At 31.3% G+C, this 26,371-nt stretch overlaps 2 protein-coding genes across 2 annotated transcripts; one reads left to right on the top strand and one right to left on the bottom strand.

The window, feature by feature from the left end:
* The first annotated feature begins 5,784 nt into the window (after positions 1 to 5,784).
* Positions 5,785 to 6,603, top strand: LOC107858694 (STS14 protein). The gene has a single exon (XM_016703454.2). It carries the CDS (start codon positions 5,971 to 5,973, stop codon positions 6,511 to 6,513), a length of 543 nt encoding a protein of 180 aa, XP_016558940.1. The 5' UTR covers positions 5,785 to 5,970; the 3' UTR covers positions 6,514 to 6,603.
* A 347-nt stretch (positions 6,604 to 6,950) lies between these two features.
* LOC124895679 lies at positions 6,951 to 11,796 on the bottom strand. Its single transcript, XM_047406111.1, has 11 exons — positions 11,349 to 11,796; positions 10,646 to 10,711; positions 10,201 to 10,273; positions 9,988 to 10,101; positions 9,250 to 9,672; positions 8,678 to 9,084; positions 8,514 to 8,613; positions 8,354 to 8,413; positions 8,194 to 8,280; positions 7,757 to 7,894; positions 6,951 to 7,597 (listed from the first exon to the last, which is right to left on the bottom strand). Exons 4-11 carry the CDS (start codon positions 10,096 to 10,098, stop codon positions 7,307 to 7,309), a joined length of 1,617 nt encoding a protein of 538 aa, XP_047262067.1. The 5' UTR covers positions 10,099 to 10,101; positions 10,201 to 10,273; positions 10,646 to 10,711; positions 11,349 to 11,796; the 3' UTR covers positions 6,951 to 7,306.
* Positions 11,797 to 26,371: the final 14,575 nt, after the last annotated feature.

Below are 26,371 nucleotides of genomic sequence, written 5' to 3' on the forward strand. Positions count from 1 at the left end.
AAATTGGAGGCATAATATAACCAAAACTAATTTCAATTACCATTAAGTGATTCTCATGCAATTCAATTATCCAAACCCACCATTAATTCACATAAAATATAATTAAAACTACGGGAAAATCATAACCAACCATTTAATATAAAAACTCCCAATTCATATTTGAAAAACAAGATCATACAATCAATGAAGTCATGAAAAAAATCACAAAAACCATGCTTCTAGTTAGAATTAACAATGGGGGGAGAGAACATGCCTTAAACCAAGATGATGATGGAAAGAAATCACCAAGACAAGCCCCAAATTAATCCTCTAGTTGAAACCCTAGCTTCCTTTACCCTAAAACTTTTGAAAGAATTATAGTGTTTTAGAAAAGTTTCTAAGTGTTAATGAATGGAATAATTGGGTAAATAACCTTTCAAGTAGGTTAGAAGTCGTGGGACCTTATTAGGATAAGTGGAAAAATGTCCAGAATACCCCCATTTAAGTTGTACAAAATTCCGTTCTAGGGGTACGACTGACCCTCATGAGTCATACCCTTCAATATGATTGGTACCCTCCACTTATATCCTAGCCTCAACCTTTCGATCAAACATTATCCAGCAAACGACCTATCCAACCATGTCATATCTGAAGCATACGATCCGTACCCTTCATCCGTATCCCTGACAATATAGAATCACAGAAAGTTTGAACACTATTCACCATATGAGTCCTGGATATGACTCGTACCCTGGCTTACAGCTTATAGTGAGCCACTCGTACTCAGATCCAACTTAAGCAACCAAGTCTAAGATTATGTTAATGAACCAAATGATCTGTACCCATAAATACGACTCGTACCCCTAAGTCATATCCGTTTCAATAGCCAAAATTTATCCCACCAACCTACACTGGTCAGTATACGACTGGACCTCACCATCCGTACCCAACATACGGTCGTACCCATAGGTCGTATTGGGTCCAGAGGCCAGAATTCCAGAAAATTTTCTAAGAGTCAAAACCCAGGGTGTTATATCTTAGTCCTTAATCATTGATTTAATTTTCATTAATTATCTCTCTTGTTAAATCTTCATTAACACTTCAGTAATTTTCGCTACTTTTAATTTCTCTTTTTATTGTTTTTTCTTAGAAAAAAATGAATATTCTAAATTGCATATTTGAAAATTATAATAAAGATATTTTAAAGCAAGATGAAGGTTTTTTCTTTAGGTGATGGTAGAAATTTTAAAAAAAAAAAGTGAGGATTCGAAGAAGAAGAAGAAAGGGGATGAAAGTTTATAGAAGATAAAGGGAGGGGAATAAGGGTCGAAGAAGAGGAGGGGGGGGCGTATGGAGGGGGGGTCGGAGAAGATGGACGGGGGATTTGTAGAAAATAAAAGTGGTGGGGATCTTGAAGAAGATGAAAAGAGGGGTAGGGGGTGTTTTTATTTATTATTTTTATTTGAGTAAATACATTATTTCCACCCTAAACTATAAACAAAATTACTGAGACACATCCCAACTTAAAGGGGGTCCTATTACCCCATAGATTAATTAAAATCGTATTTTTGACAATCTTAAGTGCCTACGTGGCACATACGTGCGCCTACATGAACCTTCAGTATGGTGATTCACGTAGTGTGCCACGTAGGTCTTAAGATTGTCAAAAATATGATTTTGATTAGTCCAGGAGGTAATAGAACCCCCTTTAAATTGGAGTGTGTCAGCAATTTCGTTTATGGTTTCGGGTGGAAATAATGCATTTTTTCTTTTTATTTTATTCTATATAATAATTAAAAAATCATTAAAATATTCCACCAACACTTTTTTTTTTCGAAAACACGCACTTTATTTTTTTCTTTTTACAACGTCAGTCATTAAGGGGTAATATAATTCATGTGAAAGTTATTTAGAAAAATAAATAATTGCCTATAAAATTAAAATATTAAATTAAATTATAACTACAAATTCAAGGAGTATTTATTATTTTTTCATTAATTACATGACAAAAGACTGGATCAATAATTTGACGGCACTAAATATTTTCATTACATTCAACTCCCAGTACATAGGAACCCGGAACCAAAATATGCCCTTCAACTAAAAAAAGAATCAAGCATGCCATATAAAAAAAAGGACCAAAATAGGTTTTGTGCACTTAATAAGTGCACAATGCCTTTACATTTGTAACGGCAGCCGTCTAACGGCGTTAAAAAAGTGAGAATGCACATTGTGCACTTAATAAGTGCACAATTCATTTTTTTATGGATTGTGCACTTAATAAGTGCACAATCCATTTTTTTGTAGCTTGTGCACTTATTAAGTGCACAATCCATTTTTTAATGAATTGTGCACTTATTAAGTGCACAATCCATTTTTTAATAAATTGTGCACTTAGAAAGTGCACTTATTAATTAACATTGTGCACTTATTAAGTGAACAATTCATTAAAAAATGGATTGTGCACTTAATAAGTGCACTTATTAATTCACATTGTGAACTTATTTTATTCTATTTCATTTTATCTGGTTTAATTTTTTCAGTTCAAGTTTTATAATGAAAATGCACTTAACGTCCAGTTTGGATTAATTAAAGAATTACAACAAATATTAGGAGATCAAATTCATTTTTTTCTTTTAATCAAAAATTTACATATTATTCTGAAAAATAATTTCTTGAACATGCCCTGAGTTCATCAAAAAATCATTATCATTATCACTAAAAATATTCTGGTCATCTTAGATAAAGTATAGACAAGCCAAACCTATTTTTTCATAATAAAACAACATAGCAATAATATAGCAATAGACGTGGCGAAAATTCAAGGGCTAACCTATTGTGAATAGATTAGAGTAGATCCACAAAGTGTTTTTTTTTAAGATAAAATTAGTAGCCGTTTGGTCATGAAAATTAATTTTTTTCGGAGTTGGAGTTGGAGTTGAAGATGAAGTTGGAGTTGGAGTTATGTTTGGACATGTCTTTTTGAAAATTTTTCTAGACTTTTGAAAAATCTTTTTTAAATATAATTTTATGCCCTCAACTTTTAAAAATTATCAAAATCAGTCAACTACTAATTTACCTACTAACATACAACCAAATATTGAGAAAATAATTTATATGTCTTTAATTGATAAAATAATTAACAACAAACTAAATTATTATGATTGTTATTCGTCTAAAATTTGAATAAAAATATTACAAGTACGAGCTAAATAAGTTTATCTAACCATAATCGATTGAATAGATAAAAAAATATATTTTGATAGATATAAATATATTTTCTATATTCTTAAATTTGTTGATGAAAATTCTCAATTATTTTCACTTGAATTAATTATTTTATTGAATTTGATCTTTAAAAAAAAAAAAACTACGGAATTTAGTTAATAAGAGGAGTTTGTGTAGAAATTTAAAGATTGGGGTTATATGTAATAATAATGGAAGTTGTAATTGGAAGTGGAAAAAGGGGAAAACAACAAAAAGTTATTTTCCCATTTCAGAATTTAATTTCGGAATTGTTTTCCAAATTTTCATCGCCAAACACCATAATTTCCAACTCCAAAAAAAAATTTCGGAAAAAAGGGAAAAATATTCATGGACAAACGGGCATCCTTATAATCTTTCTTTTTTCTTCTCGAAATTCTAATAAATTTTCTAAGCTTATATCTTCCGAAAATAACATTTATATCTTAATAGGGGTAATGAAGCACAATTCATTTTTTTTTTTTTGGATTGTGCACTTATTAAGTGCACAATTCATTAAAAAATGGATTGTGCACTTTAAGTGCACAATCCACGAAAAAATGGATTATGCACTTATTAAGTGCACAATTCACGAAAAAATAAATTGTGCACTTATTAAGTGCACAATCCATAGAAAAAATGGATTGTGCACTTATTAAGTGCACAATGTGAATTCTCACTTTTTTGACATCGTCAGATGATTACCGTTATAAATTTAAAGGGATTGTACACTTAATAAGTGCACAAAACTTATTTTGATGTTTTTTTTTTATATGACATACTTTGATTCGTTTTTTAATTGTAGGGTATATTTTGGTTTTGGGTTCAGTACATAGTGAGAAGGTGGGTCAACACCTGCCGCTTCACGGAGTAGAGCATTGTAGCATTAAATGGAACACTGCTCTTCTACTGTTGGTCAGTATCAGCAAATAACAAGGTTAATCTCATAATTCCAGTCAAAGGAGTCGAAAATTCATATTTTAATATAATCTCTTCAAATGATAATAATTAAATTTTAAATTTAACATTTATACATATTTAGTAAACATTTTAATATATATATATTCTCTTTTAAAAAGAAAAAAATATTAAATGTGATCGAATACGGGCAAAGAGAGTTCTAGCTCCTCCTGATTTCAGACTTCAGCTACACGTCAAAGTAAAAAAAAAAAACATGTCACATCACACGTCTTTGTTTCTCTTCAATTTTGTGCGCCCCAGTGGGGAGAAGAGTCAACACACTGGAGTCTGGAGGCAGGTTGTCACTCACGAGTCACGTGCATTAATCTTGGCCACGTTAAGTCCAATGTATGAACAAGATCCATTATGGAGGAAAAGGACAGACGAGTATATCAAAAGCAAATCAGGACACCATGTACAATCCTATTTAAAATTTTATTAAATCATTAGGGATGTTAATTGTTGATTGTAGTATAAAATTTTGCCTTTAAATAATGTTATGTTTGATTGGTTTCCTAGAAAAATAATAATAATCGCCACATAATTAACGTAACATTAGGCTGGTTACACAAGAAAACTGATTAAAGTATAACTAATTGATATTTGATTGACGGCAATGAATATATATTTAGGGGTCGTTGGTAGAGTGTATTAAAAAATATAATGCATTCATTAGTTAATGTGTACTACTAGACACTAGTACCTTGTTTGGTCTGTTTTTTTGCCTATTATAACTAATACAAGCATTAGTTATACACTCTATTGTATATTGAAGTATGTATTAGTAATACACTTCATTTCCTATGTATTAATAATACAAAGACTTTTAACACATGCATTAACTTATTAAATAATCTTAATACCCCTCGATTTTCCTTTCAAAATATTTCACAATTACTTTTCCCGCCATTTTAATTTTCAACAGTGAATCTTCTCAAAACATTTCACAATTTATTTTCCCACCATTTTTATTTACAACAATAAATAATTGATTTAAATAACTGCAACATATTTTTGTTTTGCTTCGAGGGTCTTTAAAAAAATTTAAAAAAAGTATTGAGACTATTCCTTAATTTTATATCTTGTATTTTATTTATGTTTCGACTATGTTAATCCGTCAGCGTAATCATGCGCAAAGACGAAGGTCTTGCAATTAATCCTAAATCTCTATATACTAGTTCAACAATATATACTAATTATGTTTGAGATGACAAAAGAACTTTGTCGCAAAAAAAATATACAAAGTCAAAGAAGGATGTTTTTGTAAACAAACACTTCTTTTATAGAAATTATATAACATATATTATTTCTTATACATCAAACCAAACAATGTATAAGAAATAATACATATATAATTAATATAAGTATAACTAATACAAGCATTACTAATGCAAGCATTAATAATACACTATATTTTGCATTGTTCTTATACACTTTATGAAACGACCCTAAGATTTTGGAGACAAAAGGCAGCCAATTATTATATTTGATTGAGGGTTTGAATCTTGTTTTTGTAGGAAAAATAAAAACACTAGTGATCCTCCCTAAGAAAAACAGAAAGAAAAAAAATATATAACGGTGAACATATATATTTGGTGTTTAGGTTTGCTGTCATGAAATAATTCTATCATGATTAATCACCACATGATAATTTTACTATTCCTACATTAAAAATGTTGGCACAGCTATCATGCACACCCCACGAATGCATAGCACTGAGTCATTGTGCCCCTATATGAACAAAGACTATATTATAGCTCACATCACCATCTCTTTCAAGAAAACAAAATGGCCTACTTTTTATTCCTCCAATTCATCCTATTAAGTGCTATTTCATCCTTAGCTTACATCTTAGGACAGGCAGTTCCACCACCACCACCGACAGCCGCCACAACTCCTCCGTCCCGCGCAGCCCAAGAATTCTTGGATGAACATAACAAGGCAAGAGCTGAAGTGGGTGTTGGCCCTCTAACATGGAGTTCAATGTTAGCTAAAGAAACTAGCCTTCTTGTTCGTTACCAAAGGGACAAACAAAACTGCAGTTTTGCAAATTTAAGCAGTGGCAAATATGGTGGCAATCAATTATGGGCTAGTGGTATGGTCGTGACACCACGTATGGTTGTTGATTCTTGGGTTGATGAGAAGAAATTTTACAACTATGCTAATAATTCATGTATAGGGGATGATAAGTGTGGCGTTTATACGCAAATTGTTTGGAAGAAATCCATACAATTGGGTTGTGCTCAAGCTACTTGTTCTAAAGGACCTGCCACTCTTACAATATGTTTCTATAATCCACCTGGAAATGTAATAGGAGAGAAACCTTATTGATCTGCAATTTACATGATCTGATCTGTAATGTAACTTTTGTGTATTCTAAGACACTAGCTTTCATTTACAATAAGAAAGTCATTCTGTTCATTTGCTGGTATTCTCCATTCTCTTTCTTCACTTTCAGTATAACTAGCAACATATAACCGATCCAACTAATTAAGGTGCTGGGAGACGGAATCCGGAATTTAAATTTGATAGGTTCGATTTATAGTTTGTTAATTGGGAATTCATTAAATGAAACAATGAATTCAAAAATTTAATACTTGCTCTGTAACATCTGTATTGAAAATACTAAATTCAATTGAACCTATTGAATATATGTGGTATCCATGCCTTTGATGATTGATCTATGGTACCGGAGACAACCAAGAATCCTAATGTAAAGAGGACCTTGGGATTAAGACGCAATTGATCGATGCAACCACACCAACAACAAATGGGAATCTGAATTATATAAAAAAATGAAAGCAAAAAAGATGATGTTGCATACAAAACATTGTAGGCATTCTTCAGTCATTCTAACCAAAAAATTTGTATGCGATTATACAGAAGCGAGAAAAGGAAATAAGTTCCCTCTGAAAAGGAAAAGAAAGAAAAAGAGAGGTCTCATAAGACACTCTTTTCCCCTCTTTTCCCATTCTGATTCGATGAGCAATGCTTTTCATTTACCCTTAGTGAGACTCGAACCTACGACCTACTGGTTGGAGGTCAAAAGTGGCTTACTACTAATCAAATCTCTACAATCACATAAACAAGCTTTAACACACAATATAAGTAGTCACTTCACCAGCTACTTCATGATTAGATACCGAAAAGCAAAATTATGTGGAACCCATTCAATGTTCTTGTGAGAATTTCTCTGCTGAATCTTCTTTATGCTTCCTCTAAGAGATTCAGGTAAAGATTGCTGGATCATCTCCATCACACCAGCAGGACATAGGCCAGAATCTTTAGCAAATGACTCCACAACTTTTGGTAAAACAACTTTCTGATCCTTCTTCACACCAAAAGTTGCTCTAATGTATTCTTCTTTTGCTGCTTCCAGCTCCTGAAACACTCTCTTCGGTGTATAGACTCGTACCTGACAATGGAAATGTTTGGCCAGTGAGACAACCAAGTGGAAAAATTGCTCATCGAAGAAATAACAGCACTGTTAAATGCTATGTAACTCAATTGTTATTGAATCTAAGAAAAATGATTGTCGCAAACTTCAAGGAGAAAGCAAGATTATGGACAATACCGCAGGATCTAAATGATTGCCTGAGCAGAGTGCAAAGTGCAGAAGGGGTTCTGGATGTTCAATAGCATAGGCTTGTCTTTCGTCGCCTGCCTTAAATTTTCCTCTAGAAGAACGTAACAAGCGTAGCCACTGCATCAGCTTTATCAGCAATATAAATACAGAATTTGAGAAATCCAACCAAAGGACCAGTAAATTAAACAAGACATGCAGGAATCAGAAAATACTAGGCATGAGGATCGATCACTTAATATGAATAGAGTAGGCACAAGATGCTTACAAGAAAAAAGAAGATCATTAGATGCTTTTGGGAGATTCTCAGATAATGCTGGTTCAACACGACTACTTCTAGAGGTTTCGAGTACTAGAGAACATAATTGCTGAAAATGCAAGTTAAGATGAAATGCATGTGAAACAAGAAACTAGTTTATGAGGTGCACCTGTCCTGATCTAGACATCCGACATCCCAAGATAGAGCTCTGTATCACATTCGTACTGACTACATGACCACCGACATTATAGGCAGCCTGAATTAAGTAAAAAGGTAAGACAAAATCTACCAAGCAATTCTTGGCCAAAGAAAAAAGTTGTCTCACTAACCTTCAAGAGTAGGAAAACTCTCTTCTCATTCTTTTGTGGAACCCCATAAGATAAAAATGCCTGGATAGGAATAGTTGAAAAACATCATGAGCTCAGAGTGATTTAGAACTTCACAGATTTCTCATCCTATAATGCTGAAAGTTTAATCAAGGATAATTACATGCATCACCAATGCATTGTGTATGTTAATCCAGAATGCTAGCTTTTCTGCATGGCTCAACTTTTGTGGATTTATTACTTCTAGGCGAGAAACAATTGACCTGTAATTTAAAACCTTAATGAGCATTTTACAGCAAGAAATTGCTAAATCTCAGATTTCCTCACCTGAAGTTTTGCAACAAAGGCTCAATATCACCTAGCCTGTGACTATCTTTATATATACATTGTACTTCAACCATTGTGCTGTAAGGTCCACTGAACTCCTTCAGCCCTTCCACATGAAAAGGATTGTCCAACCGAACATCAAAAGAAAAATCTTTCCTAAATCCTGGGCTCCATATGTCACATTGGTCTTTCATAGAAAAGACACTCATTGATGACAAGGATGAGGTTGGAGATGAGAGACATGGATTTGAAAGAGGTGGATCAGCAAGTTTGCAGTATATGGTACACATGCACCTTACCATGTCCTCAGACAGCTTATTTGGTGTCTCTGGAACATGATCAGAAATACGGGTGCCAAGATGCTGGGCCAAACTGATTAAATTTGCAGAAGTGCCAAGATGTGCGTACTGCAAAGAACCAGTTAAAGTAAAAGTCTAAATCTCCATTTCTCATTGTTCTGTAGAGGAAAGTAATAACACTATAACATGGATTGATGCAAAACTAATATGTAATCACTCCTTCCCCTCAAAAAGGAAAAAGTTCAGCAAAAACTTATCACTGATGCAACATACCTTCATCATTGATGATGATTGAGATTGACAAGCACGCAAAGCTTTGCCTGATATTTCCTCTGTTGTGGAAGCTCTCTTTGACAGAGCTGAATGCTGAGTTAGTGAGGAACGGCTTCGATGGACCCCAGATTCTCTAACTTTGTCTTCTGTTGTGCTAGTTGTTTCTTTCCATAGTTTTGATGCTGACTGTTTATCAGGTTGAGCACAAGAATTTTCCTGTCTTACTATAGTATCACATTTAGAAAATTCAAGGTGCCTTCTTATTTTGGTATTCGTAGGAGATTTTAGTTTATCTCTTGTGGGAGGAAACAAGGATGAGATCTGTTGATCAAATGCTTTACGATACAATGAGAGAAGATACTGCTCCAAACGCATTACTTCCAACTCTAGTACAGCAATTTCTCTAATCAGTTCTGTGGGTGGCTGGAGTCAATTGAAAAGAATACTCTCAACACATGACCAACTTTTAGGGTATTAAAAGCAACAAAAAAAAAAAAACTCAGTTTTGACAAGAATAACCATGAGCGGGACAGTGAAAGCAGTTATGGCAAATTGACAATAGAGTATGTGAGCTTTACACACTAGCTATGCGCTACTTCACAAGGAGATGTAAGAAGTGTGGAACACTCAAATTTACACAAAAATCTTACAGAATCTCTAAACTTATTCAATAAGTAACCAGAATAATATGTCAGATAATAGTGCGTCATTAGGGCCGCAAGAATCAGGAGGAGCTACCTTAGACATTGCGGTCTGAGCGATGTTTTGCAAGAAAGATTTACATCCCAATGCTTTCTCTAAAGAACATCGAACTGTAGTTTGGTGCTCTAATCTTCTCTCTAGCTGCATTATCTGTAAAGTAGTTAAGTTTTTGACCAATTTAGACATTAATAATCTGTTGAACCAAACTAGAATTAACTGTTTTATCATCTCTATTTTGTTATCTCTTGCCTCAAAGAACCTTGGACTTCCTTAGATGACTGCTTCTTCTTGCTCTCATTAAAGTCATTTGTATCCACTTATCCTAGAAAAGAAAACATATATATCCTCAGATATTCCAAATGCCTGGTAATATTTAGGCAATTGTTTGATTTGAGAACACAAATATCCTCAGATATTCCAAATGCCTGGTAATATTTAGGCAATTGTTTGATTTGAGAACACAACAATATAGCAACTGAAGTACTTCAAGATGATGTCAAAACAAACTTAAAAGGGCACAAGGAAGAAAAGGTACAATGTAGGTAATGATGCAAGTTAAAGATCAAAAGTTCATGATGTGTCCAACTCTACTTTTCCTTTTCCTTTTCCATCCTCTTTAACTTGCGAATTTTTGTCATATTCTGCTCTGAAAGCTCTAATATAAAACAGGAAGGACACATGGAAGCTTCCTTACCAATTCACTCGATTAGTCTGTACCGAATGATCTGCATTCTCCTTATATCCTCGAGTATACGGGAAGCTGCATTCGTGAAAATCATTAAGCAAATAAAATGTTAACTGAAACACTAGACGTCACCCCAAATATCATGGTGTGGAAGATTAAGCTACAAAACATTTTCAGGAAGACACTGTGGCTCCTACTGTAAACAAACAATCAGTCAAAGAACTAAAGCAGTTTGACATTAACAAGATACGAAGATAACAAAAGCCCTTCTATTTTCTTTTCCCATTCTTGCTACAAAACCTTTAAACTTTTGCTTTAAGACCAAGTAAAGAAAACTAGAACACTTTAACCAAGAAAATTGCAATATCAGCTTTCGAGGAGAATATCCACCCAAGTGGAAAGTCTTTCAACTTAGAGAAACCTCAAATACAAAAAACAGAGAAAGAGAGATTGCAAAATACTACTATTATCTCCATCTCAAGTTATGTGGTATAGTTCAAATTTTGAGAGTAAATACTTTAATTCACTGTGAATTCCAACACATAATCTTTAAATAAAACTAAAACTACCTTAAAAGAACCACAAGGCATCTGAAAAAATCACATACAAAGAAAAAAACAGTTTGATTCTCAAAATCGGAAAGGTGCCACATAAATTGGCACGGCGAGACTATACACTATACAATAACAAGAAGAAGATATCCAATGGTTACCTCTTAGAACGCTTGTGTTTAGAATTGGTTACTTGCATTTGTAATAGCTTTCTCCAAGTAACCAACACCCTTCTCCCCACTCCTTTTCAAGAACTAACTTGAAAGCTTGCCATGAACATGCTCTGAAGTTTGAAAAAGAGCTTGCTAATACAGAAAAGGCAGCCCCTTTTGACTGAGAATTAAAGTAAGTATTGCTTATATAAACTCTTTTGCTCCAAAAATCTGTTACATGCAGAGTCCCAATATAGGAGTAGCTTTTTTGGGAGTAGAGTAGAAGGAGCGGAACTTTATTCTACAAAGGGCACATTAAATCAACTAAGTAGTACTAAAGCTCTAAATGTCAAATTAAAGGTGTCCAAAAGCAAAGATCTTTACTTGATTACAGGAAAGTCCTTAAAATGGTGGCTGAATAATGAAGAGCAGATTGAAACTATAACTCTATTACAGATTAATTAATGGAAGGGTTCATTTTACCAAGTATTGACAACCCATTGGAAGAAAAAAGAAGTAACTAAATTAATAGGATTGAACTACAAGATTTTTAGCGGTAATAAATATGCATTTTAATAAAAAATGCTAAAGCTTTATCGATATTAATTAGTTATCATTGAATTCTGCTATAAGCTTTAAGCACATTTACAAAAATATTTAAAATATAATTATTATTAATAATTATCTCTAATATATAATTTGACAATTATTAAACTATTATTGTTAATTACCTCTAAATATTTTTTTTGTCTAGGCGTGGTATATATATATTGAATCATGGAGTTGGTGAAAACAATGTTATAATGTTAGACCATCCTAAGTTGGGGGGAAAAAAAAAAATTAATTATTTTCTCCAAACCCATAGGTCTAACCTTTTGATGTAAAATTGAGCATTTGGTTGTATCTTTTGAGACCAACTGTAAGTTGTATGCTTGAAAATTAGAGACCCTGACACAATTGAACAAGCGCTTCATGTGGATCCAACCACTCCATAAAATGATATATTATATGAGCAAGTGTGTATATTTCCATTAGTATTATTATTATTATAATTCAAGCCATATATGTAACGATTATTTACCCCATAATAAAAAGAATGGCATCTCATCAAGCTTAAACAATAAAGAAGTTCTTATCCAAATATTATGTTTATGCATTACTCAAAATTAAGCCTGTCAAACCGGTCGGGTTGATCCGAACTGGCCCATTTAATAAAATCGATTCGATTTGACCCAGTCCGGTAAGCCCAAGAACTTTAGGGTACCGGATCTCGGACCGATTTTTTGTTTTGGGCCCGATTAACCCGGCCCGGACCCAACCCATTTGGGGCCGCCGGTTAACCGGCCCGGCCTGGGTTTTTTTTAAAAAAAAATAGATTTTGGACCAAACTAGTTGTTGGCCCAATGGCTATATAGCCGTTTTTGGGTCCAAACGGCTAGTTTGGGTCCATTAATTAAAAAAAAAAATTACTTTTAAAATTATTTTTTAATCCCAAAAAAATTTTTATAAATACCCTACACCTTCAAATAATTTTTCACACAATTTTTAATTCTCTTAAATCTCAATTCTCAATTCTCAAATATTTTATAAATTTAATTTCCTAAAGTGCTCACTTTAATTTTTTAATTTTGCGATTACAAAGTACGAATGGAAGTTTCTAAAGTCGCAACCTTCGGATACTTCCAAAATTTGGTATTGTCGTTCCATCTCTTACGTTTAATTTTTATTTAGTGTATTAATTATTGAATATTTAATTTTATTATATTTGTGTATTTTGAATTTTTTTAGTTTAATTTATATTATGAATAAATTAAGAGACCTCGCTACTAAAGGTGTTAAAAAAAATTGTCCCGGAAGCAGTAGTGGTAGTAAAAAGTGAATTACTAGCGATAGAGGTAGTTCAAAAAGTAGATATACCCGTGTGCCTCCGACACTGCTTAGTCAACCTTTTGAGGAAGAAGTAGGTATATCTTTAGGTGTAGGTGCTCACGATATGGATTATGTAGAAGTTCAAAAAAATTACGGTATAGAAGAAGAAAATGAAATAGATGCGGTTAATTTAGACGAAGATGATGAAAATATTGGTGAAACACCTGCAGTAGGAAATGCTAACGTTAGATCTGAATCGATTAATTCGTCCTCCCCGATCCCCAAGAGCTCGTAAAACAATTAGTATTGCATGATAATTTTTTGAACCTATATCAGATATTGAGGTGCAATGCATTATTTGTCAACAAATATATAAGCATAAAAGTGGAGGCAAGCATGGGGGTACGGGTACGTTAATAAGACATATAGGTGATGCTCACGAAAGAGAGTTAAATATTGCACGAGGTGGTGGGGATGTTGGTGGGTCAATGCAAACTAGAATGGACCCAACAACCGGTCAGGTAACAAAGAAGTATAATAAATTGAGAGACCGGGAAGAAATAGCTAAAATTGTTGTTGTGGGTTGTTTGCCTTTTAGTTTTCCTTCTTCTGATGTCTTTATTCATTATATTCAAGCAATTTATAATCTTATGTTTAATGGTGTTCCTAGAAGTACTTGATGATCTGATATTTTTAGACTTCATTCATAATATTATTTTTATTTATCAACATTGTTAAAAAATATTCAATGTAGATTGTCCCTATTTTCTGATCTTGGTCGTGTTGTAAATAAAAATGATTATTAAACCGTTACTTGTCACTAGATGGATAGTAATTTTGTGATGCAAAAACGTATTCTTGCTTTTTTATATGATGAAGATCGTAAACATACTGCAGATTTTATTGTTGATTCTATTGTTAAAGTTGCCGGATTTTATGGTATCAAAAATAAAATCTTATGTATTGCTTTTAATAATGCTTCTAACAACAAAACTACTATAAAAAAATTAAAATCTAAGCTATCTCCGCCGTTGCCTGAAATTTTTCATATTAAATGTGCATGTCATATATATAACTTAATTGTAAAAGATGGTCTTGAATTTTTTGACCTTTATATTGAAAAAATCCGTCTTGCTGTTGGTTTTATTCAAGAAAATAATCGAAGAAAAAAATTTAGAGAATTTAAAATTAAATGTCAAGAAAATGGACTTGCACCGATATTGATGCATGAGAAAATTGCTATTAGATGGAATTCTACGTATGATTTTTTAAAAACTTGTTATAAATATAGAAGTCCTATTACACTAGCTTTTAACCAACATTGCGGTTCATTTGCTGATTCTGCTGATTGCATGCTACATGATTCTGATTGGGTTGTAATTAATGACCTTGTTAAGTTTTTAGAAAAATTTTACGTAGTTACGGTTGAATTTTTCGGTGCTTATTATTCTACTTTTTGTAATATTTTGGCATATATAGCCGATATTTCTGGTTTGCTTAAAGAATATAAAAATAAAGAAGGTTATAAAGAAGCTGTTGGTGTCATGTTTACTAAATTTAAAAAATATTTTTTCCCAATTCTCCTTATTTACTTGATTGGTGCTATGCTAAATCTGTGCATGAAATATAATATTATGTGCCACTTTAGTACTATTATTTATGCTAACTTAGAAATAAATACAAACAATGATTCTGAACAAGTACAACCCAATTTGTGGACGGTTATGGATGATGCGAATGAATATATAGAAAAATTATATAATCGCTATGCTGGTTTATTTGATTTAGTTGTACCTACAAATATCACTCCAACTGTCGTTCCTCATCCTCCCGAGGAGCCATCATCTTCTAAAAGACCGGCACATAGTGGTTTTCGTGATTCCTTTTATGATTTACCTTGTTGGAACAGTGTTGATGACAGAGCTTACACATCAACTTATCGGGAAGAGCTGAAATATTATCTTCGATCGCCGCCAGAGGATCGCAAACGACGGATCAACACGTTCGATTGGTGGAGGAGTAATGAAACACAATATCCTGTGCTTTCAAGATTAGCTAGAGATATCTTGAATGTTTCAATATCAACCGTTGCATCAGAGAGCGCCTTTAGTCAGGAACGACAACATCTTGGAAACAACCGACACTCATTGGGAAGAAATTCAATGAATGTTCTAGTTTGCCTCAGAGATTGGATTAGAGCGGAAAGAAGAAACCAAGGAATGGAACCAGAGCTGAACGACGAGCTGAAACTTGAAGAAATTATGTCTTCACAGGAGCACTCAGCAGAATCAAGTCCAATGCATGGTTTTGCCCCTGTTGATTTTGACTATCCTATGCAAGTTTCCGTTAATATTAACATGAATGAGTTGGAAAAAATGATGCATAATTTGTAGATTTTTCATTCATGTAAATTATAAATTTTGGATCATTTCGCAACCAATAAAATTCAACATTCATACACTCCTTAGTCCTTACTTTGTAATTTTTTTCATTTAATGATTTAGATTGAATTTCTAATTTAAATTAAAAGTTTACTTCTAATATATTATTAATTCACTACCAAGTATTATTAATTTATTATATTAAGTAGCATGTGTTTTGTATATTTGTGTATATATCTTCTATAGATGTGTATATTTAATGTATACATGTGTATATGTTTTATAAATTGTATATATATTGTAGTGTGTGTGTGTGTATATATATATATTTTAGTATATGTTTTATTTAAAGTAGTACATATATATTGAATGGTGCGTATATGTGTGTATATATCTTCTATAGACATGTATATTTAACGTATACATGTGTATATGTTTTATAAATTAGTATATAACTATATAACTATATATATATATATATATATATATATTGTAGTATATTTTATTTAAAGTTTAAAGTAGCAATATACATTGAATGGTGCGTGTATATGTGTATATATTTTTTAAATTCTAATGTAGTATATACTCTATATATAGTGTGTATTTATTGTTTAACGTATTTAAAATGTTTATAGGTGAGTATATATAGTGTATATTGAAAAAAAAATTTATTTTTATTTTTGACCGGGTCTGACCGGGTTTTGGTGGGTTTAATCGGGTTGGGTTAAGTAGACCGAGTTAGGGTTGTTTTTAAAGAGTTTACTGTTGAGACCGGTCCAACCCACTTAACCCAACTTGGACCCGACCCGGCCCACAACCCAGATAATTTTAATGGACCAGTTTTGGGTTGATCTGACCCGACCCACTTAACACCCTTTACTCAAAATCAACAAAGAAAAAGAAAAAAAAGAAGGTCCCCAGAATGGCTTGTTTTAGAAAGCGGATTTGTAAAAAGAGAACTTTCAGTTGAAAATTAGTTCAATATTTTTATAGGTAAAATAGTATTTTAAGGAGAACCAAGTGTAACAAAATTGATCAGCCATTACGCGTAACTATTACATGATACTTGTTGCTAGTGAAAGATAGAATGTATTTAAAATTAATCGAGGTGTGTGTAAGTTGATTCGGACATCAAGAATATAATTTATTTATTAAAAAAAAAAGGATTTTATGGAGTCTAATCATTTACAAGGCATTGAAAACACTTACCTAGCCTTAGAATGGAAGGAGAGGGGTTTTGGAGCTCTTAAGTCGAATGGGAAGAGCGAAAACGAGAGAGAAGGTCAGATTTTATGAATTTATAGAAGTCGTCAGGCGATCACCTATGACAACTCATATAAGACCGAAGATGGTACATACAGATCGTAAATGGGCAAGTCTTCTTAAATAAGAAATTTGAAATATTAAAAATTAGATTCATTAGCAATCATAACAAGTAAATATGACTTGAATCCTTGATGGCGTGAACATGATTTAAAGTAACAAGTATATATTACCTAATTAATCTCTATCACAATTGAAATCCAAATCTTGTAATTTAAAGCAATTTTTGAATTATCTGTATTGTTATTTTCTTAAGAATATACTTGCTCGTTTTAATTTATTTATCTTATTTTTTAAGTTTATTTAAAAAAGAATTATACTTTCTATATTTAGTACAATAACTCTTTACCCCAATATATTACATGACATATTTAAAATCACAAAATTCAAAAGGCATTTGATACATTATACACATCTTGATTTTCAGATTTATTAAATTCAAAAATCTTATTTATTATTTTAAACTTTGTGTCAAGATAAACTAAGTCATAAAATTAAACTGAACACAGTCACTCCATATCCCATATTATACTCACCCTTAATCTCCTTTTTCTTTTTTGAAGCGAGACACTGTTTTTTCTTTCAGCACTATACATTTATATATATTACTAGCCTTAAATGATTTGATGATACAAAAGATTATTCACATTAACAATATATAAAATTTAAATTCATTATGATACGTAATATTTTTTAAAATCCCCTAACTAAAAATTACTGACTTTCCACTAGCTAGCTATGCCATTATTTATTAGGTAACTAGGACGGTCTCGCTGGTTTTGTCGTGAGGTTCACCTGCCCAATTGAAAAGGCTATTTCTTATACCTAGAACTGTTCAAAATTAAACCGTAATCGTTAATCCAATCATAAAATTAGTTTATTGACTAATTAGTAATGGGTTATCAGATTAATGATTGGAAAACAGAATTTTTTTTATAATTAATGGCTTATTGGTGCTGGGACGAATTACTCAATTTTCTTATCGGGTAAACCGTTAATCCATTAAGAATTTTTATAATTATATTTTTACCCCTAGATATCTAAGTATTTTTTATCAATCCAATATATAAAACTCCATTTATTATTCTATTCACTTCTTAGTTTAGAAAATAATATGCCACTTCTTGTGACGTTTAACCATAAAGTGCAGATCAGACTCCCTAAAATGTAAAGAAAATTTGAAATTAATTCTTAAACCAAAACATAAATTATTCTTGACAACACAAAGGACCGCAATAAAAATGAAATAACTCAAATGTGTCTTTTTCAAAGTTTGATATATAACATAAAAATTCAAATAATATGAAAGTTTTAATTTTTTTTTGTCAATCCAGTAATTAAAAATGTTTCTACATACATTTTAGGTCAAGAAGAAAATTCTTATTTGATTCGATGTTTTAACCTATTAATAACTACATGAACAAAACTCAAGAAGCCTAAAAGATTGATAAGTAGATCAATCATAGTATAAAAACAACTTAATTGGTGAAGAAACGGAGAAACTACCAATAATCACTCGATATTTCATTCTCTCTTAAATTTATCCGTTACATCATCCGTAATCGTCCATTAATTGCTAATCCGATACCGAACCAACCATTATCTTATTGGATGGTTAGCGGATTAGTATATTTAAAAATCGATAACTAATAAGCCAAATCGCTAAGCATAATTAAACAACCGATCCAACCGATAAGCAGTCCTACTTATACATGTGTGTTTCCAACAAAGTTTTATAGTGACAGAAATAAATTGCAATCACAAATAAAAATATGAAGAAACAAGAATTTTTATTGATAAACGAGGTGGTTACAAATCTGTTCCTCTCTTGATTCTTCTCGCAATTTTCTCCGTAATTCGAGGACCGTTAGTGGCATATTTCTAGAACATAACATAGGATGATCTCTTTATGAATATCCCATGATTTTGTGGGATATCCCGATCTTTTTATGAATACCCATCAGTTTATGGGATATTCAAGATGTCTGTTTCAGGGAATTGTTACCCTTTAAATAGGCGAAATTTAGGGTAAAGTAGCCTCATAGAACTCTAATAGAATTTGAATTCTTCTTGAAGAGTCCCACAACGGAATTTAGGGTAAAGTAACCTCCTAAAACTCTAACAGAATTTGAATTCTTCTTAAAGAGTCCCACAAATTTTAGATGTCTACAAATGCCCCTACTTCAAGGCTTGTCGAAGTGTAGATTTGATGACGAGTCTTGAAGTACCAATAGAGCTTACATCTTTATGCGGCTTCCACAGATTTGCAGATTTGATTTATGATAGAAGAGATGAAGTGCAGATTTGGTTCCACTGGGCGTGCCAATTTTGTTGGACAATAAAATTTCTCGAGACTGAAAATAATAATCGAGACAAGAAAATATTACAACAATTAATTTATTGATTTCAGTGTGAATGTTACAATCTCTATGAATCCTCTAATTCGTCTTTTCAAATATAAATTCAAGGGCTTAAAGCTTGATCTTGAATTTGAACTTGATTTGATGGACTTGAGGGATTTGATCTTGACTTGTGCTTGAATTAAAGGGCTTTTGAGCTTATTCTTGAATATTGCGGTCTTCTTGATAAACTTGATTTGAATGCTTGAGCTTTGTAGAAATTGCGGCGTTTGATCCACTAGCTTTCTCTTGCTTCTTGTTAGAGTTCTGTTTTTTTTTTCTAAAAAGTATGAGACCCCTATTTATAGTTGTGGAAAGAGAAGAGTCATGATGAAGATGAACTTTCTTTGTCCAATCAAATTCAAGTGATGTGGCGCCTTTTATGGGCTTTGATTTCATTGGTCATGCTGCATCATTTGATATGTGGCATGGACCTATTGGCTCCTTCACTTGACAGGGCATGCGACATCATTTGACACGTGACACTTATTAGGGCCTCTAGAATATGACAATATCTTGGGCTTAGTAAAGTGGACTCATCATTTGTAACCCAAATTAATGGACTAACTCAATAAATATTGGACCTTATTTAAATTCATACATGTTTGGACTTAAATAATTAATCCAATTATATTAATCCATAATATACACAATATTTATTTGGGACTAATATATTTTAAATTTAATATAATCCAAATTTAGTACCGATTTAAATTTAATAAAATTTCAGCATTCATGCTGTGATGGGAAGAGAGGAACAGTTTTCCTTTTACAGTTTTCCCAAAAGAAAAAAAAAGGTTTACAACAAGCCAAAAATTCAACTAGTATTTCATGTTGGGTTCGAAATCAAATGGGCATCATGCAAAAGTTTAAAATTTACAAATCAAAGCATTGATAATTCAGATAACAAATAAAAATATACTAAAAAGACATATTGCTAGTATGATTCAGTCAAACGACCTACATACGAAAAACTAATAATGAAAAACATAAAACCTATTGGGAGAAAATCTCTCCCTAAACAAAATTCTTAAACGACTATATTGTGCATGCGATTGTGTTGTGTCTTGAGAAAGGAGATCTTCTATTTATAGAACTACAAAACTCTTTTTCTAAGAAATAAAAAACCTAATAGGAAAAAGAGATCTTTTCCAATAAGAATTTTTTTTTCCATAAAGAAAATAATTCTAATTGTGGTAGAAAATAAGATGAAGTAGGAAATTCAAGGCAAATCTAACAAATCTCCCCTTGGCCTGAATTTTTGGCAAATCAATCTTGATATTCTTCTTCTTCACATAATCTTCATCTAATTTGCCTCGCTATTATTTGTCATGGTTAAAAATAAAGTGTAAAATATTATGAGTTAAAAATGATTTAAAAAACATCTAATTTTTATTTTTAAAGATATAGTAGCAAAAATGTTGAAAATATGCTTTAATCTCTCTCTTCACATGTAACTAGACAAAGATCTTCATTATCATCAAATTGGTTGCATTGAAACCGCTATCGAACCTGTTTAATATCGTCTCACCACACCATTAAACCATAGGCTCGGATACCATGTTGAGTTCGAAATCGAGAGGTCGTCATACGGAAGCTTAAAATTTACAAACCAAGATGGTGATAATTCAAATGACAAATAAAAATATACTAAAAAGACATATTTTTAATATTATTCGATCAAACGACCTACATATGAAAAACTAATAATGAAAAATACAAAACCTATTGAAAGAAAATCTCCCCTAAACAAAACTCTTAAATGACTACATTATTGATGTTATTGTATTGTGGCTTGAGAAAGGAGATCTTCTATTTATAGAACTACAAAACTCTTCCTCTAAGAAAGAAGAAACCTAAAGGAAAAAGAGATCTTTTCCCATAAGAAAATCTTTTTCCATAAAGAAAATAAATTGTAATTGTGGTAGAAAATTAGGTGAAGTAGGAAATTCAGGGCAAATCCTAACAAATTTCCTCTTGACCTGAATTTTCGACAAATCAATCTTAATGATCTTCTTTTTCTTCACATAATCTTCATCTAATCTGCATCACTGTTGTTTGTCATGGTTAAAAATAAAGTTTAAAATATTATGAGTTAAAAATGATTTTAGAACATCTTATTTTATTTTTAAAAATGCAACAACAGAATGTTGAAAATATGATTTAAACTCCTTCTCCACATGTAGCTAAACAAAGATCTTCATTATCATCAAATTGGTTGCATCTTAATTTGAAAACGCGATCAAACCTGTTTAATCTCGTCTCACCACACCATTGGACCATTGAACCATAGACTCTGTTACCACTTGTTGGGTTCGAAATCGAGAGGGCGTCACACGGAAGCTTAAAATTTGCAAATCAAAACAGTGATAATTCATATGACAAATAAAAATATACTAAAAAGAAATATTGTTAATATGATTCGGTCAAACACTACTAAAAAAATAAGTTTTGCGACCACATAAAAGCAACCACAGTTAGTGGTCGCAAAAAAAAGCGACCACAGGTTGTCCTTTTTTTCATTTTTTCTAAAAAACAAAATAAAAATAAAAAAGAGACCACATTTGGTCTCTTTCATATTTTAAAATTGTCAAATACTAATTTCAAAATTCTTCTTAGATTTTCATATTAAATATAATATTTTTTAAAAACTAAAAGCGACCACAAGTGGTCAATTTTCGAATAAAAAAATCTATTTTTTTCTAAAAGAGACCACTACATTAAAAAATAAAATTTAAAATATTATGCAAAAATCAATCACTTGTGGTCACTTTTTCATTAAAAAATATTTAAAATAAATATTTACGAAAAAATGACCATAAGTGATCGGTTTTTGATTAAAAAATAAAAAATAAAAATTTTTGAGAAAGCAACTACATGTGGTCACTTTTCTTTACAAAAATTAAATAAAAAATATTTTTAAAAAAGTGACCACTTGTGGTCTCTTTTGATTAAAAAAATTTAAAAAGAAAATTATTTATAAAAAAAGTGACCACTTGTGGTTGCTTTATGATCAAAAAGTGAAAAAAAATTTGAAAAGCGACCACCTTTAAAAAATTAAATTAAAAATATTTTTGGAAAAGTGACCAATTGTGGTTGTTTTTAGATTAATTCTTTTTTTAAAAAAATATTTTACAAAAAGCAACCACTTGTGGTCGCTTTATGATTAAAAAAATGAAAAAGAAAATATTTTGGAAAAGAGACCACGTCGCTTTCCTCCAAAATTAAATTTAAAATATTTTTGAAATATCGACCACAAGAGGTCGCTTTCTGATTAAAGAGAATATTTATGAAAAAGCAACCAAATGTGGTCGTTTTTCATTAAAAAAATAAATTAAAAATACTATGCAAGAACCGACCACTTGTGGTCGCTTTTTGATTTAAAAAAATATTTGATATATTATATGTAAAATCAAATATATTTTTAATATGTATTAAAAAATTTTAATTACACTAACCATATGTAGTAGATTTTTCATATAATAAAAATAAAATTAATTAAATTTAAAATTTGTAAAAGAATTATACTAAAAAATAAAATAAGAAATATATTAAATGAAATAAATAAATTGCGTTAAACATAATCTTTGTATATTGAATACGTTGATATCTTATATATGAGGTAATAATATTCTATTGGAGTTATAACAATGTAAGGTACATATATAACCAACAATTCATCAAAATATAATGAATACGTTTACGTATTCAAGAGTTGATATATAACGTTCAAGTTATAATATTAATATAATACTATTAATTCATCAAAGTATATGCTTATGTTGTGTATTGGGTAATTATATACTAATGTATATGTTATGTATATACTACACGTTTAGAACTTTGATAGTCGATAGTAAGTGATATATATATATATATATATATAGGGAGGGTATGTATGTGTGCGCATGCGTGCGTGCATGTGCATCTCGTGTATTGCAAAAGGTCAAAATCTATAACTGGTTGTATCCAAGTATATATTGAATACTTTGATTCAAAGCGATCTAAGGAATAATATACTGTAATACGTTGAAGTTATATTAGCGTAAATTAATCAAATTAATCGATAATTTGTCAAAGCATGTATGAAATACATTGCCTTAAGAGGTAATATACTTATGTGATGTATATACTACGAATTTAGAACCTGATAGTAGATAAAGTGTGTGTGGGGGTGTACATACATATATATATGTGTGTGTGCATGTGCGTGTGTGTGTGTCATTTAGTGATGTACAAAGTACATAGTCAAAAGCTAACTAATGTATACAATTATATATATTAAATAGGTTGATATCATACGATCGATGTAATAATATCCTGTTGAAGTTATAATAACGTAAGATAAACTAATCGATAATTCATTTAAGTTTATATGAAATACGTTGCATTATGGAGTAATATATTCGTGTATTTGATCTATATAGTATGTAGTGGAATCTGATAGTTGATTTTTTGTGTGTGTATATATATGTATATATTATGCAATAACATACGTAGTACGTAGTCCAATGCTTACATTTTTATGTATGTATGTATATCTCATATAGTGATGTACATAGTATGTAATCAAAAGACAATTAAATGTATTCAGTTATATATTGAATACATTGATATCATACGATCGATCTGGGTAATAATATACTGTTAAAGGTATAAATAATAACGTAAGATAAACTAATCGGTAATTAATCGAAATTCATCATAATTTATGAAATGCAATGATATCATTATACAATTTAGGAAATATACTACTCGTGTTAAAGTAATTATAAGATAACTAATAATCTAATTTATATATGCATTGCATTAAATTATTTGCATTGAAATAGTAGCCAATTTCATTTAATTTTTCAAACTCACTTATTTTTTAGCCTAATTTTGTCCAATTTTTGCCTAAATTATGTCCAATTGGACTCAATTTCATTTCAATTTTTTATCCAATTTTGACTAAATTTTGAATTCCCCATAACTTTAAATTTCAATCGTACCTCCCTTTCGCTCATGTCTCTCTCACTCTCTTCACCATCATTATCACCTCTTCCTTCGATGAACCAAGAGCCACCACCACCAGCTCCGGCTGGTGAGTGTCACAAATCCCATCAGAAAACCATCCGCCATCATTGTCGCTGGCTAGCGAAAATTCCACTGGCAAAAATCTAATCCTATCCAGTTGTCTAACCAAAAATCAGGTTTGTGAGCTTGATTTTATTCGTCCATGTTATACATTGAAAAAAGACAATTCTCAATTCTTCTGCTTTAAGATTGCAGTTGACTCAGAAAAACTAAGATTCTTACAAAGATTTGGGAAACACTTCATCATTTTGAAGGTGCTTCCTTCTGGAGTTTACCAGTATAGGTTTGTAGTTGATGGACAATGGAGGTTTTCCCCTGACTTGCCTACGTGAATATATAATATGAGTCAGATTAGCTACCCTGTCAAACCAAGAAGAGTATAATCTTTATTTGTTATTCTCCTGCAAGATATTAGTTTTTGAAATGAAGTTTTGGCCTGTGACCATTGTAAGGGAGTTTACAACTAAGTCTCTCCATCCTGGACATTTTTGCTCTGTGACAATCTCATTACGAAAACAAAGTGTCAGCATATGGATCCTTAGCCTGGATTTTATTTTGTTCATAGATATCATTAGTAGTAGGTGGTGGGTAGATGTTGAGTTTTCTACCTAAACCTATTAGAAGTTAAAGCGGTAGCCTTTTTGAAGAAATTTATGTTTTGGTTTTAACTTTTGGATACATTGTGCTGCAGATATCATTTGATTTATGCTGACTTGAAATATGAATTAGTTACTTGAAAATGGTTAAGTGTAGTTACTTGAAATGTGAATTAGTGACTTAAAAATGATTAAATGTAGCCATTTAAAATGTGTACTAGCGACTTGAAAATGATCAAGCATAGTCACTTGAAATATCGAAATAGTTACTTGAAGATGTCACTTGAAATGTGTATTAGTGACTTCAAAATAGTTAAGTGTATTGACTTGAAATATGAATCAGCTACTTGAAAATGGTTAAGTATAGTCACTTAAAATGTGAATTAGTGACTTGAAAATGGTTAAGTGTAGTCACTTGAAATATGTACTAGCGACTTGAAAATGATCAAGTGTAGTCACTTGAAATATCAAAATAGTTACTTGAAGATGTCACTTGAAATGTGTATTAGTGACTTGAAAATGGGTGAGTGTATTGACTTGAAATATGAATTAGTTTCTTAAAAAAGGTTAAGTGTAGTCACTTGAAATGTGTACTGACGACTTGAAAATGATCAAGTGTAATCACTTGAAATATCTATATAGTTACTTGAAGATGATCAAGTGCAGTCACTTGAAATGTATATTAGTGACTTGAAAATGGTTAAGCAAATTGGCTTGAAATACTAATTAGTTACTTGAAAATGGTTAAGTGTAGTCACTTGAAATGTGAATTAGTTACTTGAAAATGATTAAGTGTAGTTGTTTTATCCCTTTTTAACTCGAAGGGTTGGAAAACATTGATTTCGACTTTTTCAACAATTTTGAAACTTTAAAGAAAAGTTTGAAACAATTTAAGAAATTACAGAGTCACCACTTGATTTTTGAGAAAATAACAAGAAGAATTAAAAATATTACTTAAAAGATTCAAAACAGAAAAAAATCTTCTAAGTTTAGAAATCCCGAGCAAGTAGTTCCTATTAATACTCTTGGAAGGTTGTTAAGTCACCAACAGTATCCGCTAACTTGCGATTATATGGACTATTTGAAAATAACTTTTTGACTAACTTTAAAAAAGAAAATTGATTTTTAAAAAGAAATCGATTAAGGAAAAAATTGTTTTTAATATTTGTGTAAAATAAATTTTGACGACTTAGTGGGAATTTTTTTAACTAACTTTAAGAAAACTAAAAACAAATAGCATCTAAAGAGGAAAGTGGGAGACTAAAAGACTTAGGCCATTAGGCCTAAATCTATAAACCCTGTCCTAAGCTATTTTGGGCTTTTGGACCATCTTCACCTGTCCTAATCTAAATACTTGGGCTTTTGGCCCATAACTTGTCCTAAACTAT

The sequence above is a fragment of the Capsicum annuum genome, unplaced genomic scaffold (genome assembly GCF_002878395.1).
Source record: "Capsicum annuum cultivar UCD-10X-F1 unplaced genomic scaffold, UCD10Xv1.1 ctg83390, whole genome shotgun sequence".
NCBI lineage: Eukaryota > Viridiplantae > Streptophyta > Magnoliopsida > Solanales > Solanaceae > Capsicum > Capsicum annuum.